We start from the raw sequence: 14,143 nt of genomic DNA, 5'->3' as shown, positions 1-14,143 counted from the left end.
GGTCTTGTAGTTAGCAAATTGTCAAAAATAGACTTGAAGAGTAGTTTTTCTTTGTCAACTTGAAAAAAACTTTCAAAAAAATTCTCTTAGGACAATACTTTTACAGATTAGTCAAAGAACAAAAATTTGACAAAACATAATTACTATATTTCACGAAATATACACTTCATTATGTTTAGAGAAAATACTTGCGAATTGTTAAAATGGATGTGAATTTTTTTTTTAAATTGTCATAAATCTGACTCAACAAGTTAAAGGTAAAAACGTCATAAATTATCAACTAAAATTTAATTAGTTATTTTAAAACTGTCAAATATTATCAAAAACTATCAAAAACTTGTCGTAAATAATCAAATATTTTATTTTAAAACCAAAAATTCAAAAGCACGACAAAATTTCCAAAAAATGATAACTTTATATGTATTTCTATTAAAAGTTCTCTTAGGACGACAATACTTCAACAGTTTTTGACTAATTGGTGTATTACATAATGCCAAATTTCAAACTTGTTGTGTCAAAGAGAAAAAAATTAAAAAAAAACTTCAATATTCACGAAATATTCGCTTCATTAGTCAAAGAAATTCAATTATCCATAATTATTCGAACCTCTTCCACCTACTTGCACCCACACACCCATCGTCCTCGGAAGGCCATTCCCATCACCCAGTTGAACGCACCCCAAGTGACGTCACTGGATTTTTCAACCATTGGACCCTTCAACCCATCTCATACACCGTTCCAATCGCCCATCTCACTCTCATCGCATACACGTGACCCCGTCGATCCTGTAAACGGTTGGTCGACTGCACCCACCTCTCCCATACCATACAATGGTAATCGTAGACAAACCGTTTTATATCGACGAGTCGCTCCCGACTTGGAATCAGTTGTGAATTAGTAGTGTTGAAATGCGGTCGGGCATTTCAATCAGACTACGGCAACTAGATGTGGAAAAAGTCGAGTTGTTTACTGTGAACAGGGCCTTAACTTAGTGCATGCAGCTGTTGGCCTGCTCCAGATCGAAAATACCGTCTTTTTCCCAGAGTTTCGGTCACCACACCAGTGGCGTACGTCGTGAAAGTGTGCGAAATGGAGAAATCGCAACAGTGAGAAGGTAGTTGGCTTTGACTTTGGAACTATTCAAATCAAGCACCACTTGATTTTATCAGGATTTTTTTTTTAATTAACACAGAGTTGATGAACTAATTTCGACGATTATCTCTTTTGTTTTTCATTTATGCGATCACGTGACCATGAAAAGTTGCTTCAAGTATTAATTATTCCAGGATATTATCAATCAAATTATTCAAATGTGAGAAAAATTTGACAATTTTGCGATATCTAGTGATTAACGTCACCACTGGGTGTATTACAAAAGTTGGCTATGGAATAATTGTCAAGAACTTGGTTTCAAAAATTGTCAAAATCACAATGACTTAACATTTATTTAATCAACGATAAAAAAACAGACAAATTGTCTTCTATTAACACTTGGTTGTTAAAAGTCGAATTCGCAAATTGACTGATTTTAAAGTTATTTCTCGTGGCATTTAATTTTTATTTTTTATCACATTTTATACAGTTATCCACAGTCAGTTTTAATTTTAAACTCTTAATTGACCATTTTCCAAGTGACATTTTTCAGTTAATTTTTTTCAAGAAAATAAAATTAGAAAAAAGTTGTTTTAAATAATTGTTTAATAATATTTTAACACTAAAATACAAAATTTCGCACTGCTCTAAACACTAAAAAAATATTAGACAATACCTGTATTACATTAAATTATAATATTTAATTGTGTCCAATATTGTTGTGTCAAATAATTGACATTTTTTGTGAATCATAAAATAAGTAGATGTTTTACAATTTATCCACAATAAAACTAAAAATTAAAATTAAAACATTGAAATATAAATTTTTAAGGTTTCAGTGTCAAAATTTACACTTTTTGTGATCCTAAACTCACAATTTACGACTTTTCTCTTAGAAATTTTTTTAAAGTATTTGATTTTAAATGAGTTATAAAGAGGGATTTTTGACAATATTTGACAATTTTTGGAAAAATAGTGTACCTTTCATACTGATCAACCCAAAATTTCACTCTTCTAAGTACCGAAAAAAAAATCTTACTCAATACATATAATTATTAAATTCAGGTAATTATATCGTACTGATTTTCATATCCCGTTGTCAAAAATTTGACACTTATTGTAATTTTTATACGAGTACCTACTTTGCAATTTTTCGTTAAAAAATTGATTTAGTTTTAGTGCTTAGTCCCGCAATTTTGTCAAAAAAGGTCAGATTTGCTGTTTCTTGACCAGTCTATATTTGACATTTGTGCGCAATTATTCCACTTTGTTTCTAAATTAGCGACTACATAATTGCTCCATAAATAATCCAACCGTGTCGTCAATTCAAAATTTATACAATTTTCCGAAATTCACCTTTGGCCATTTTCCAAAACACATGTGAATGAATGCTAATACGTTAAATTTATGACCACTGTGACATTTCCCATGACAGTCATATAAAATATAAAATATTATCTTTTTTGGTTGTAAATCATAATAATTTATTCCGAAATGTCAATCAATCACATTGTCATTTTTTTTCATTTCATTTTACTAAATTTTTCATCAATTTATTCGAAATTTGACTTTTGGCCGCCCTCCAAAAGACCTCTCAGACAATAATTCTGAATGAATAAAATGTTTTTTTTTTTTTCGTTAAATTCACGACCACAATGAATTTTCCTGTCTTAATAACCGCCCACAAATGACAGTTCGAGTAACAAAAGCCAAAACAATCGATTTTTTCGCTATCCATCAAACTGTCAAAGTAACGGTCATCCAGTATGTCGGTGTCAAATTTTTCACTTGTTTTCTATATTGACGCAAGTCGTCTCGAAATAAGTGAAAAAAAGGTGAAAATTCTAATGGATTTACTTTGGCAAAGTTGTGATTTATTTATAAATGCGTGTCTTGCAACCTTTAATATTTTGAAATTGAGAAAAATCCGCCCCGATCTAGGAAGCTATTGACTCATTTGTTTGTATATAAACAGAAAATTGCTATAAATAGCCGACTTAACCTTAATCTCGTTTTTTGTAAAATTTGCGATAATAATAGAGGAAATCAAAGAATTGTTTAATAATTAGAATGACATTTGTCACGTTGTGGAAAAATCGAAAAACGGAAGTTTCTCAATTTTCATTTTGTTTAATTCATATCAAGTAGGCGCGTGTCATAAATACGTTACGTGATGTTCCAATCAAGGAGGCAACGAAAATGACAACAATTTTGTTAATAAAGCCCCATTCACACATCGTTGAAGCTTTATTCAGTCATTACGTCACGGGTTTAATTAGCACGGCTAACTAGATGTTACGAAATATAGAGGGTTTATTTTGTCGGAATTCAAGAGCGCCATGACATTTTCCTCGAGTGATTAATTGACAATTAAAATGATCATTTTCTGGTCTAGCGAAGATTGGCATGTTTTTTCAATCAAGGCTGCTGCTCCTGTCAAAAGAAAAACCGACACGTGACCTCATAACTGTTCAAATGACAACCAATTAAAAACCGTTCAAATTATAATTTGTTACGTTGGTGGACATTGTGGCCTACGTGATGATTTGGAAAAACGCGCTATTTTGGACGTGTCACATGACCAATCAAGGACGGTTGCACCTTCTTTTTTTTTCTCATAGAATTATGTCATTCATTACTCTGATTTAAATAAACAGTAGCAGATGTTTTGCCTTAAGTGCATCAAAGTTGGCTTTTAAATAAATCAACACCTACTTGACTGTTAGCAACATTTTTTGCAAATCATCAAATTTCAATTGTTTTTACGTAATTATAAGTTTGCACAATCGGAAGTTTAATGAGGTTGGGTGGCCCCTGATGGTGGTGGCCGAAACGTCGATTGATGAACCCAATCGGTGTGACCTTGACCTTTTTAATCACCGGTCATTTTCAAAATTAGATTGACACGAAACAATCATTGTTAGTAATTAAAAACTTCTTAAGATATGAAACGTTTCAAAATATTTGATTTTTTTTATAAACTTTCTAAAAATAAAACACAGCGACTTTTACTTCTATTACAAATTACGGCACGTCCTGGCACATTTTATGTAACCAAGCGAAAGTAGGCCCAAAATAAACCCAAATTTAATTTTATCTAGACCTTGCGCTACCCCAAAATAGAAACGCCACCACCTTATCGAATTTTTTTGATAAATTGCGACACTTTTCTTGTTACTTTTCAAGAGGCGCCAGACATTCCTTATCACAGAGGTGTGTCAATTTACTTTTAAAAAATATTTTGTCGCTGCAAAAAAAAAAATAGGGCCTTTGGGTGACACCCACTTGACTCCGAAATCTAGTTTAAAAAGTCAAGAAGTTGGTAAAACACTCAAGACTCTAACAAAACGTGTCAATAAGGGTGTGTCGGTTACGTGCTTTTGATTATTTAAAGAACATGGAACATTTTAGGACCATGAATCAGAGAAAGAAACATCAACGTTAATTAAATTAGATTTATGTGATTGTTCGACCTCTTTCTCTAATTGAACTCTTGCTAATATTTATTTTTTCAATGTCTTCCTAAATTACAGAACCTCACATAAATCAAATTTCATGCACTGCTGAACCCACCACAGTGGGAGTTATTCACATTTTTTATTTTTTTCATAATTATAGGTTCCGAGGTTTAAAACCTCGATCGAACGTAATTAAGCCTTAATAAAAAATTGGGCCTAGGTTTACGTATGAATTCCTTGCCACTAGGTTTCCTCACTTATAAATCTTTTCATTTATAAATTCAATCGAATGTCTAGGTTTATTCTGAATCCATTCCTCAGGTCTAGGTTGTCTTTTTGGTTCACATTCAACACACAAAGCTCATAAGCAAGCATTTGCCTAGGTTTTTTTAGTCATTATCTCAGGTTTAGATCGCAAATAAGAAATGTCTAAAGTCTTAATCTAGGTGTAATAACGAATTACTCCAAAATTAGCTTTGATTTGGGCATAAACTTTGTAATTGTTTGACCTTTCGATTTAGGTTTCCTCACTTTATAATTTAGAATCACCATTTTAGGTTTATTTCTATTAAAATTTAAAGCAAAACTAGTCGGGACTTTTTAATTTAGAAATTGAATCCAAAATTTGGGATTAAAATTCACGTTTAGGTTTGTTCTAAATACACTACCCAGGTGTATGTAGGTTGTTCTTTTAGTTCAGGTTTAATAATTCACGAATTACTCCTAAAACACTATTAATCTAAAACCTTGACTTGGGCGCAAATTTTGCAATTTCTAGAACGTAACGAATACCTGGATTCAGGTTTAGGTTTAGTTCTGAATCCATTGCTTAGGTATAGGTTGTCCTTTAGGTTCATAGTCAACCACAAATGATATTCGTTCAGGTTTCTTTTGAATAATTTTTTGTTTATTTTTATAAAAATGAGTTAATCTTATTGAAAACAGCCCAGGTGTAAACTGGGCAATCAAGTGTCTGGGTTCAAATTTTAGGTTAAGGTGTGGGTTGGATTTAACGAGCCAAAGCTCATAACTGTACTTTGCAATCTTTGCATCATCATAATTTTAAATAAACAATGAGACAAGAAAAACAGAAAAACATCCTTTTATTTTCCACATTTACACGAATTTTATTAATCGTAAAACCAATTGACAAAACATCTGGTGACGAGATTTATGTCCGAGTCGAAAACCGCAATTTTACGTTTCATAAACAATAAATTTGGCGATAAACCGCAAAATCATCGTTTTGTAAATGATGTAATTCCCCATCGAAACACAACGAAAATTTTCTTATATTGAGACGTCAAAGATAAATCAATCCCTTATTTCTCTCGTGACTCACGCTGTCAATTCGTTTCACTTTGAAGGTGAAAAAACGCAAAACGATTTTGACTTGAATTTCCGCAACGAAAAATCACAGTTTGCGAAACATTGAAAGTGTTCAAATGACTTTCTTGTAAAAAAAAAGACACCTGTCAAGGTGATTTGATTTTACCGTAAACTAGATGATGCGGCAAAAATCAACTTCCGAACCTTGATCGGTGACAATTTCTTTGTTTCTTCATCATGCTATTTGTAACTTTCCTGTGGAGCAATCCGGACACGTGACCAATCCCTTATCAATGGTTTATTTACAACCGCGTATTTTGTCAGTCGTTATCCTAGTTGGCTAAGCTTCAGTCATCCTCAAAACTCCGTGATGCACACATCCCTGAATTTCAGGTACTTTACTTTTTTTTAATTATTTTCTTCGAGACCTCGATTTTTTTCGCTCATTTTTCAATTAATTACTCGGTTCCTTGAATCATGTCCAATTTGGAAGTCCCATTATCCTGCCAGAATCGAGTGGGCTTGATTGAGGTAAACCGCCGTTATGACCCCTGTGTTCTTTTACTTGCAAAATAATCGAAAAAAATTGTAACGGTTGACGGCCAGGTGTTTTACCCATCAATTATTCATCACCACCTACGATTTTAATTTCGCAAAGATCGAGGCGGCTGAGGGACTCCCCTCCCGACGCCATGCCTGTCTAGAGTTATCAATTGAACTTCCCCTCCGGGCGCCATAACGCATCCTTGATTAATCCAATCAAATTTCAGGTAATAAATGGATTCGGACGGCCATTGGCTGATCGGTGCAGGCCTGGTGACGTCATCAATCATCGCCATCACCGCCAATGCATTCCTACTTTTGATTTTTTGTCGTCGAAGAGGCTTAAGGACCGTCCCCAACAGGTACTTTTTGTCAGTTGGCAACAATGATTCTAATTTTTTCTTTCCAGATTTGTTATCAACTTGCTGATCACGAATCTCCTATCGAGTCTTCTACTGATCCCTCTTCTGATCGTCGACCAATCGCAACCTTCTCCCCTCTCCCCGAACTCGACCAATGAAAGTGTCGAAATTTCAAATTTGGTAATTATCGAGAATTCCACAAATCTCGAAATAATCGAAAGTCTACTATCGACTGTCACTTATTTCAACTCGACTCCGCCCCTCACCAATCAACCAGTCTTGTGCTATGTCGCCCAAGTAAGCACAAGTTTCGTCTGTACACTGTCCATCTTCAGTATTCTCCTCATCGGAATCAACCAGTACTTTGGTGTTATCCACTCGCTACGCTACCACTTCTACATCAACAAATGCCGATCGACTGTCTTCATCCTTACTACGTGGTTGGGGGCGCTAGTGTTAAGTGTTTTAAGTAGTGTGACAGAAAGTGACAGTTTTTTGTGGCGTTTCTGTCGCGATAGACCACCAAATTCTCGGACAATTCAAATCCTGAATACGATTTACGCCGTTTCGTATTGTCTTGCAGTGATTTTGGTGCCGTTTATCGCAATTTGTGTCATCTATGTGTGCATATACACAGCGGCGCATAAAAACAGTGAACGCATGCGCAAATCAACATCAACCAATCTTGATTGTTGTTACAAAACGGACGATCAAAGAGCGTCTTTGCCCAAAGTTCGATCCGCACCTAACTTCATGCGATTTGAAGAAACTGCAGCAACAAAAAAAGTCACTAGAACGAGCAGCGAACGTGCTAGTAACAATTTCATAACCTCACTTAAACACAAAATTTCAAACGCATCGGTTTTTAAATATCGTGAAGAGACTCGAGCGGCAAAAATCAGCGTTTTGGTGATTTTTCTCGTCTTGTTTTGCTACGTCCCCTATGGAGTGACACTAGTCCTAAATTCGGGACTGGTAAACGTGGCAACATCGCACATTATCAATTTCAATACTTTAATCCTATTGGTGGTTTCGAATGTGATTTCACCGTTCTTATTCGGGTATCGAAACAAGAGAGTGAAACGGGAGATCGGGAAAGTGTTCGGATTGGTTCCGGCGAAAGCCGAGCTGGCTGTTCAAAACCGACGAAGATCCACGAATGATGAACCAATGGCGGCGAGCAAGGAGCCTTTTTTAGGACCGAATTGTACCGTACCCGAAGTGATAGTCACGTGTAAAGTCGAGAACGAAAGAAAGAGTATTTTAAAGCGGGTGTGTCAGAGTTCGAATTGGACAAGTTACAAAAAATGTAATTTTATTACAGTACCTGAAAGCTGTATCAGCGGCGAGGCGAGAGGATCCTTTTCCAGTGCCAGCACGCAAATTTCTAATGAAGACTGTTAGGGAGTTTATCTAGTCGCGATTTAAGTTGGCAGCATTTTTACTAAGAGACTGATATGTTACTGGTGGCCAAAACTTAAGTATTTTGTAAAAACTACAATTAAGTTATTAACGTGTAAATTATTGTATTTATAAATTTTTGTATTAGTATAAGAGCTTCAATAACAAATATTGAAAAATAGGAGGAGTTTTATTTCAATTCAAATTTCCCGCCCTGACACAATTGATGCAATTAAAAAAATGATCGCTATGATCTATCTACACGTGTCAATTGTTTTGCTTTATAGCCGTAATTATCTAATTATTGTAATTACTGGAAATGTAAATAGGACATACATTTCAAAACATTGTATAAAAAAAATTACAAAGCTTTTTTTTATAAATATTTAAAGATGAAATGGACATTTCCTGCGTCAATGGTGGCAACAAACATTGAAAATTATCGTTTTAAATAAACAATTACGAAACATCCTCTATTTTAATTTCAAAACTGTTACACGCTTTTTCACTATATATTTTTTTTCGTCTGACGTTTTAAAAACACAGAGTCTTCTTATTATTATAATTAAATAGTTAATTATTACATAAAACATGTTTATAAATAGAAAACATAGCATGTGTTACATTCTATAAGAATTAAAATCACAATAACTAGGTAACGCCGCATTTAACAAGGCAAACTAGAATATGGAAAAAAATACATAGTTTTTTTATTTGAAAGAAAAAGCTGAGTACGGCCCTGTAATAAAGATGCCCCACACGTGGTAAAAAAATATTTTAATCGAAACAGCTTTGGAAATCATACAACAAAGCAAAAAAAAATAAGTTCGTACTTTCAATAATAAAGTCGGTACTCCCCCGTCATCAAATTAATGACTCACCCTGTATACAACAAAATTCTCCCAGAAATAAAATTTTATTTGAAAACCCTTTTTCCTTCCTATACGAGTCGACTATTTGCACGGGTTGCTATAGAAATGCCCGAAATTATGTATGTAACTTTGGAAACCAAAATTGCAAAAATAAAATATTAAAATCATCACAGCAATAATGGAAAAATCAGTGGCGGGTAATAATTTTTTAATACATAAAAGGAAATATGTTTTCCAATATTATTTTATTCAAAACATTGTTCAATTGAGTGATTTTAAGTTGAGTAACCAAAAATATGCTAGCATTTGTTTTATTTTCATTTAATTTGTAATAAAAAACAAATTTTCTATAAGTTAATTACTTTTTTTTGTTAAAGTTTCGTAAAAAGGAATGGCTCTTAAAACAATAAATAAAAAACTTTTCTACGTAAATATTTTTTTTTGTAAACTTTTAAATTGTTAAAATTCAAATCGCAATTCTGTATTATTATCATTAAAAAAAATTAAATTAATTAAAAAAAATTATAACCCGTTAGAGGAGTATAAATAATATAAAAAACAAATTAGTGCCCCCTATGAACCGCTGCCACTGCTTTCATTTCACCTCCCTACAGGTTTCTACTAGCTTGTCGCCAGTTAGTTGCTAGATGGCGTCTCGTTACAATTTTGTTAAGAATGAATTAGAAAATGAAATGTCAATAGATGCCGCCCACTTTTGCGGCTCGCGACCTTGCCAAGGCCCCTTTTGGTATACCCCTCTCACAAAACCTAGGCCAAATCGTGCCTTAAACTAATGAGTAAGGAAAATATACGAGCCTTGGTAACGCTTGGCTTACATGCTAGGCTTCCTAGCCTCGAATTTTTGTAAGGGCAAAGGTCGTCCCGAGGACAGTTGCCTACTTTTGCAATAGTCCAGGTGAAGCGATCTACCCTGTAACCTAATCGAAACAAATGACACACAATATGTCTTTTGTGTGTGAAACAATAAACGTAAATGATATGGGAGGCCTTGACGAATATATAAATAAATTGTCGTGCATTCGATTTTTATGGAAATTTATGCGGAAATTGTCAGAAGATCGATTTGGAGCGAGTTGCTTTGCGACATTCTTGTACGTTTATGGAAAATGATTAGAAACTTGGATAATCGGTAGAAATTGCGATTTTACAATACGTCACGTGGCCTTTAAGGTCGCGTTCAAATTTCAAGTACTTGATTGATCTAGTGACAATATTGATAGAAACAATAGACACAGCCTACCGTGATCAACTTTTGCGTGATGTTTTTTTTTTTTTTCTATAACCTCAATTCGATTCAATTATAACCATTTAAGTAAATATTTAGGGCAAATTTGCTATAATTAATTAAATTAACACCGACATAAATCGTGACAAAAAACAAACCTTACGTTTTACTTTCAATTTAATTTCGTTGAATTTTAACAAAAATATTACGAAATTTTATTACCCAAGTACACTTTTAATTAAAACATGATTTAGTGTGTGATAAAAAGAAAGTTTCGATTAGTTTTTACATTACTTAAATGTTTTTTCGTGTTAAAGCCATCGGAATTTTTCCAAAAGCCCGATTTTTGAAATATTTTAAATAATATGAGAGAGAAGCCATAAAATTTAGAATTTAAGTGATTAGATACTAATAAAACTTATATAACTATTTATTTATATTTTAGGTAATATTTATTTTACGATTTCATTTGTGCTCGTTTTTTAATTGTTTGTTTAGGTGTGCACCTACTTGAAATAATTTTTTCCTGGATTATTTTATAAAATTGTTTGGTCCTTGGATTCGTCACTAAATCACCGTACATTTTCTTACAATTCACACAGATTTTTTCAAAATTTCTGCATTTTTTTCGCAAAAAATACATATTAAAAACCATAAAATGATCAGATTACAATTAAAAAATTAAAATTACAAAAAAAAATTCTTATTTTAAGAACTAAAAAAATTCGAAAATTGAATATACAGGGTGCGCCAGAACTCGCGCCCCAGAGAAAAACACCAGGAACATAGAAAAAATGTTAAAAAAGTTGTTTTTTTTTCACGAGTTTTGACGCACCCTGTAGGTCCGTATAAATTCTTCTTATCATATCTTTTTTTGTAATTTCTATTTTTAGACGTCAAATCCAAAATCAAATCTGTGAGATTATAAATATCATAAATCAATAATCTATTTTTATTTTTGTTTTATAGTAACGTCATTTTAAAGAAAGAAAAAAAAAACATTTAAAGAAAATTGTAACATTGTCGCCATTTTTGCTCACTTTTATTTTTTTTTATTCTTATTTAGTTTAGTAACATATTTTTATTTGCTATTTCTAAGTTTTGTGCATTTTTTTATAATTTGTTTTAATGCGTATTATTGCATTTCTTCTTATTTCTGTTTTAATAACTTTCTCATAAACACACACGAATTTTGGCTTACTTTTTTATTTTATTTTTATTATCTATTATTTGCTTTAATACCGTATTTACCTGGTTATTCATGTATCTATTTGTCAATGTTATTAGATGAGTAATTTTTCCCTGAAAAAACGTATTTTCCATTCTTTTTAAATTATTTTGATGAATTTTTACATTATCTGTTTTCAAATTTTTACTTACTTATTAAATAAACATTCCTGTTTAATACTCGTACGTAAGCAAAAAATTAAAACAGAAAATACCTCTAAAAGCACAAGAAAAGTGTAAAAGTTTTGACCGTTTCTTATTTTCATTGTTGTACTTTTGCTCATTATTAAATGATTTGTTTTGGTGGATCAAACTTTACTATTTTTATAATTAAAATTTTTAAACAAATATCTTTTTGATCAATGTTTATTATTTTTATTTGTTGATGTATTTGTTATTAATTTTTCAATTATTACCATGCATATACCTTCCCTTATGTTTCTAGTGTTTCTACTTTTGTTTACATTGTAAGTATTTTGACCGTTTTTGCTTTCAAAATTTGAAAACCTGACCTGACCTTATACGTATAAAAAAAACTCTATACTAGTGTTTTTTTATTTAATAAATTTACTATTATAGTAATTGATAAAATAAAGAAATCTAATTATTATGTATTTTTACATCTGTTTTTACTAAAACTGTAAAAAAATGCATAAAACACCGTCACAAGAAAAATCTGGTTTACTTTATTTCTATTTTCTCTTAATTACAACTTGTAACATGATTCTTAGACATTTTTATTTTGATTTATTTCTCTTCTCTTGAACTTTCCACTCCAAACCCTCACTTCTTAAAAAGCAGTGGTCCCAAATACGAACCTTGCGATACCCCGGATGTTACTTTATATGGTAACGACCTGTACCGCATTGTTCACGGCCACAAAAGTAATCAAATAAAAGAAATTAAAGGACGTTTTAAATATTATCGGCCCGTGTGTAAGCGCCGCCTCTGCGTCATTTCCACCCCTCAATGCGCCGGTTTCGATCCGAGAGGGTGTTCACACACAAATGACAGCTACTTTGACAGTTACCACGATTCATGTGTCACATTTTAACAACATTTACAAAGAAGCGAAGTTTCATTCTTGATGAAGTAGTGGTGGATCTCGATATTGTAAATGAGTAGTTAGAATGTACAGTCAGTTGACTTAGAAACGTTGTGGTGAATGCTACCGCAATGCTCGCTCCGCGATTTTCGTGCTTTACGTGTGTGTGATTCTAACTTTTTTGAAACACTAGTGACAGGTACTTTATTTTATCACCAAAACTCAATTTTTATCTTTATCATTTTCTGATTAAAACAAATGTATAAAAAAAATTTGTTCCAACTTCCAGTCAGTGATGCTCTAAGCCTCCCAAGATGAGTTCGGTACTATTAGAAGCCCGGCCCTTCCGGCCCTTCAAATCCAGTGAGGAGTATCTAGTGGCCATGAAAGAAGATTTGGCCGAATGGCTCCAAACTATGTATCCATCACTCGAAATTAACGTCGACAACTTCATGGAGAAGTTGGAAACGGGAGTTGTACTTTGTGAGGTTAGTTTTACTATCACGTGGTATCAAGCACCGCCCCCATATTTTAAATTTCGCGCCATTATTAAGTAAAAAAAAAAACTTAATTAAAGATTATCCTTGATCGAAGTAATTGAGTTTTGTGTTGGATCAGAATAGGATAATTGGTTGTGGCCTATTAGGGAAAAGTTCAATATGGGATAATGGACTCATAAATATTCAAATGTTGGAGAAAAATTGTAGAAAATTAAATGTTACTATACAACAAATGACGTATTTATTCCAAAAATGTTTTCAATATAAAAATTTGAAACACAATTCAGCAATTGAGTTCGAATTTAGATAAGAATCAAAAAAAAGTTAACGCAAGATAAAATTACAAAAACCTTGACATTTACAGAAGGATTTTTAGTAGTTTGCTAATTTTTACTATTTCATTAATAAAAAAATAACAATAGTTATTTATTAAACAAGACGATAAAGAATTTGTTTATCTACGAGTGAAAAGGTTAAGTTTACGAGTAACGAAGTCACGTCGTGTATAATATTTCGTTATATTTTGTACTCACCTACAAGAATTTCTTGAATATTAACAGTAGATAAAAATTACTTTATTTCACTAGACGATAAAAGACTACTTTATTTACTGAAATCAGTTGATAAAATATAAACAGTAGATAAAAATTACTTTATTTCACTAGACTACTTTATCTACTTAAATTAATTGATAAAAGCACTCTTTAACATTGAGTACAAAATAAACTAAAAAATTGAAAACTTTTTACATTAAATATCAACTAATTTTGAACATTTTTGACCAAAACTGAATTTGTTTTATAATTTAAGTAATTTTAGATCGGTAAGAAACCAAAAATACTTTAAAAACGTGATTTTAAATTCCAAATATGAACTAAGTGCTTATATCATTCTGTCTCAAACCTCTTTTTTGACAAATTAGAAAAACAATGTTGATCTCCAACTAATTGTAAAATAATTAGGTACAATCTAATTTCAAATTAGATTAATAAAAAAGAGTAATAAAAAACAACCGACAATAAACGAAAAACAAAATTACTTTATTAGTAATTAGTTGCTAATAATTAT

The 14,143-nt window shown here is 32.2% G+C and overlaps 2 protein-coding genes and 1 non-coding gene across 4 annotated transcripts in view; all 3 read left to right on the top strand.

The window, feature by feature from the left end:
• Window positions 1-871: 871 nt before the first annotated feature.
• LOC123009392 lies at window positions 872-8,366 on the top strand. 2 transcript variants are annotated; one of them, XM_044405669.1, is made up of 3 exons: window positions 872-1,114; window positions 6,650-6,784; window positions 6,832-8,366. In XM_044405669.1, exons 2-3 carry the CDS (start codon window positions 6,657-6,659, stop codon window positions 8,186-8,188), a joined length of 1,485 nt encoding a protein of 494 aa, XP_044261604.1. In that variant the 5' UTR covers window positions 872-1,114; window positions 6,650-6,656; the 3' UTR covers window positions 8,189-8,366. The 2 variants fall into 2 exon arrangements, with proteins under 2 accessions (XP_044261604.1, XP_044261606.1); XM_044405671.1 differs by lacking the exon at window positions 872-1,114 and adding an exon at window positions 5,533-6,272.
• Window positions 8,367-9,837: 1,471 nt separating this feature from the next.
• On the top strand, window positions 9,838-9,990 carry LOC123009438. Its single transcript, XR_006413011.1, has one exon. It is a non-coding gene; the product is annotated as a U12 minor spliceosomal RNA (small nuclear RNA).
• Window positions 9,991-12,552: 2,562 nt separating this feature from the next.
• Window positions 12,553-14,143, top strand: part of LOC123009391 (GAS2-like protein pickled eggs) — a 17,631-nt gene continuing 16,040 nt past the window's right edge. Inside the window, exons 1-2 of the mRNA XM_044405668.1 lie at window positions 12,553-12,774; window positions 12,865-13,063. Of these exons, the coding sequence (XP_044261603.1) occupies window positions 12,890-13,063 (174 nt within the window). The 5' untranslated portion in view covers window positions 12,553-12,774; window positions 12,865-12,889. The remainder of the gene's footprint in view (window positions 12,775-12,864; window positions 13,064-14,143) is intronic.

This window comes from Tribolium madens, unplaced genomic scaffold (genome assembly GCF_015345945.1).
Source record: "Tribolium madens isolate multiple individuals breed KSU strain unplaced genomic scaffold, Tmad_KSU_1.1 Scaffold_71;HRSCAF=194;Tcas5.2_LG6, whole genome shotgun sequence".
In the NCBI taxonomy this organism is placed as follows: domain Eukaryota; kingdom Metazoa; phylum Arthropoda; class Insecta; order Coleoptera; family Tenebrionidae; genus Tribolium; species Tribolium madens.
Note: the sequence above shows the minus strand (reverse complement) of the source record. Positions and strands in the feature narration are given on the sequence as shown.

What these genes read in the sequence shown, in the direction of transcription:
- LOC123009392 (XM_044405669.1), top strand. Translation starts at nt 6,657, where the DNA reads ATGGATTCGGACGGCCATTGGCTGATCGGTGCAGGCCTGGTGACGTCA. An exon ending in TTAAGGACCGTCCCCAACAG is followed by an intron (nt 6,785 to 6,831) that starts GTACTTTTTGTC and finishes TTTTCTTTCCAG; the next exon opens with ATTTGTTATCAACTTGCTGA.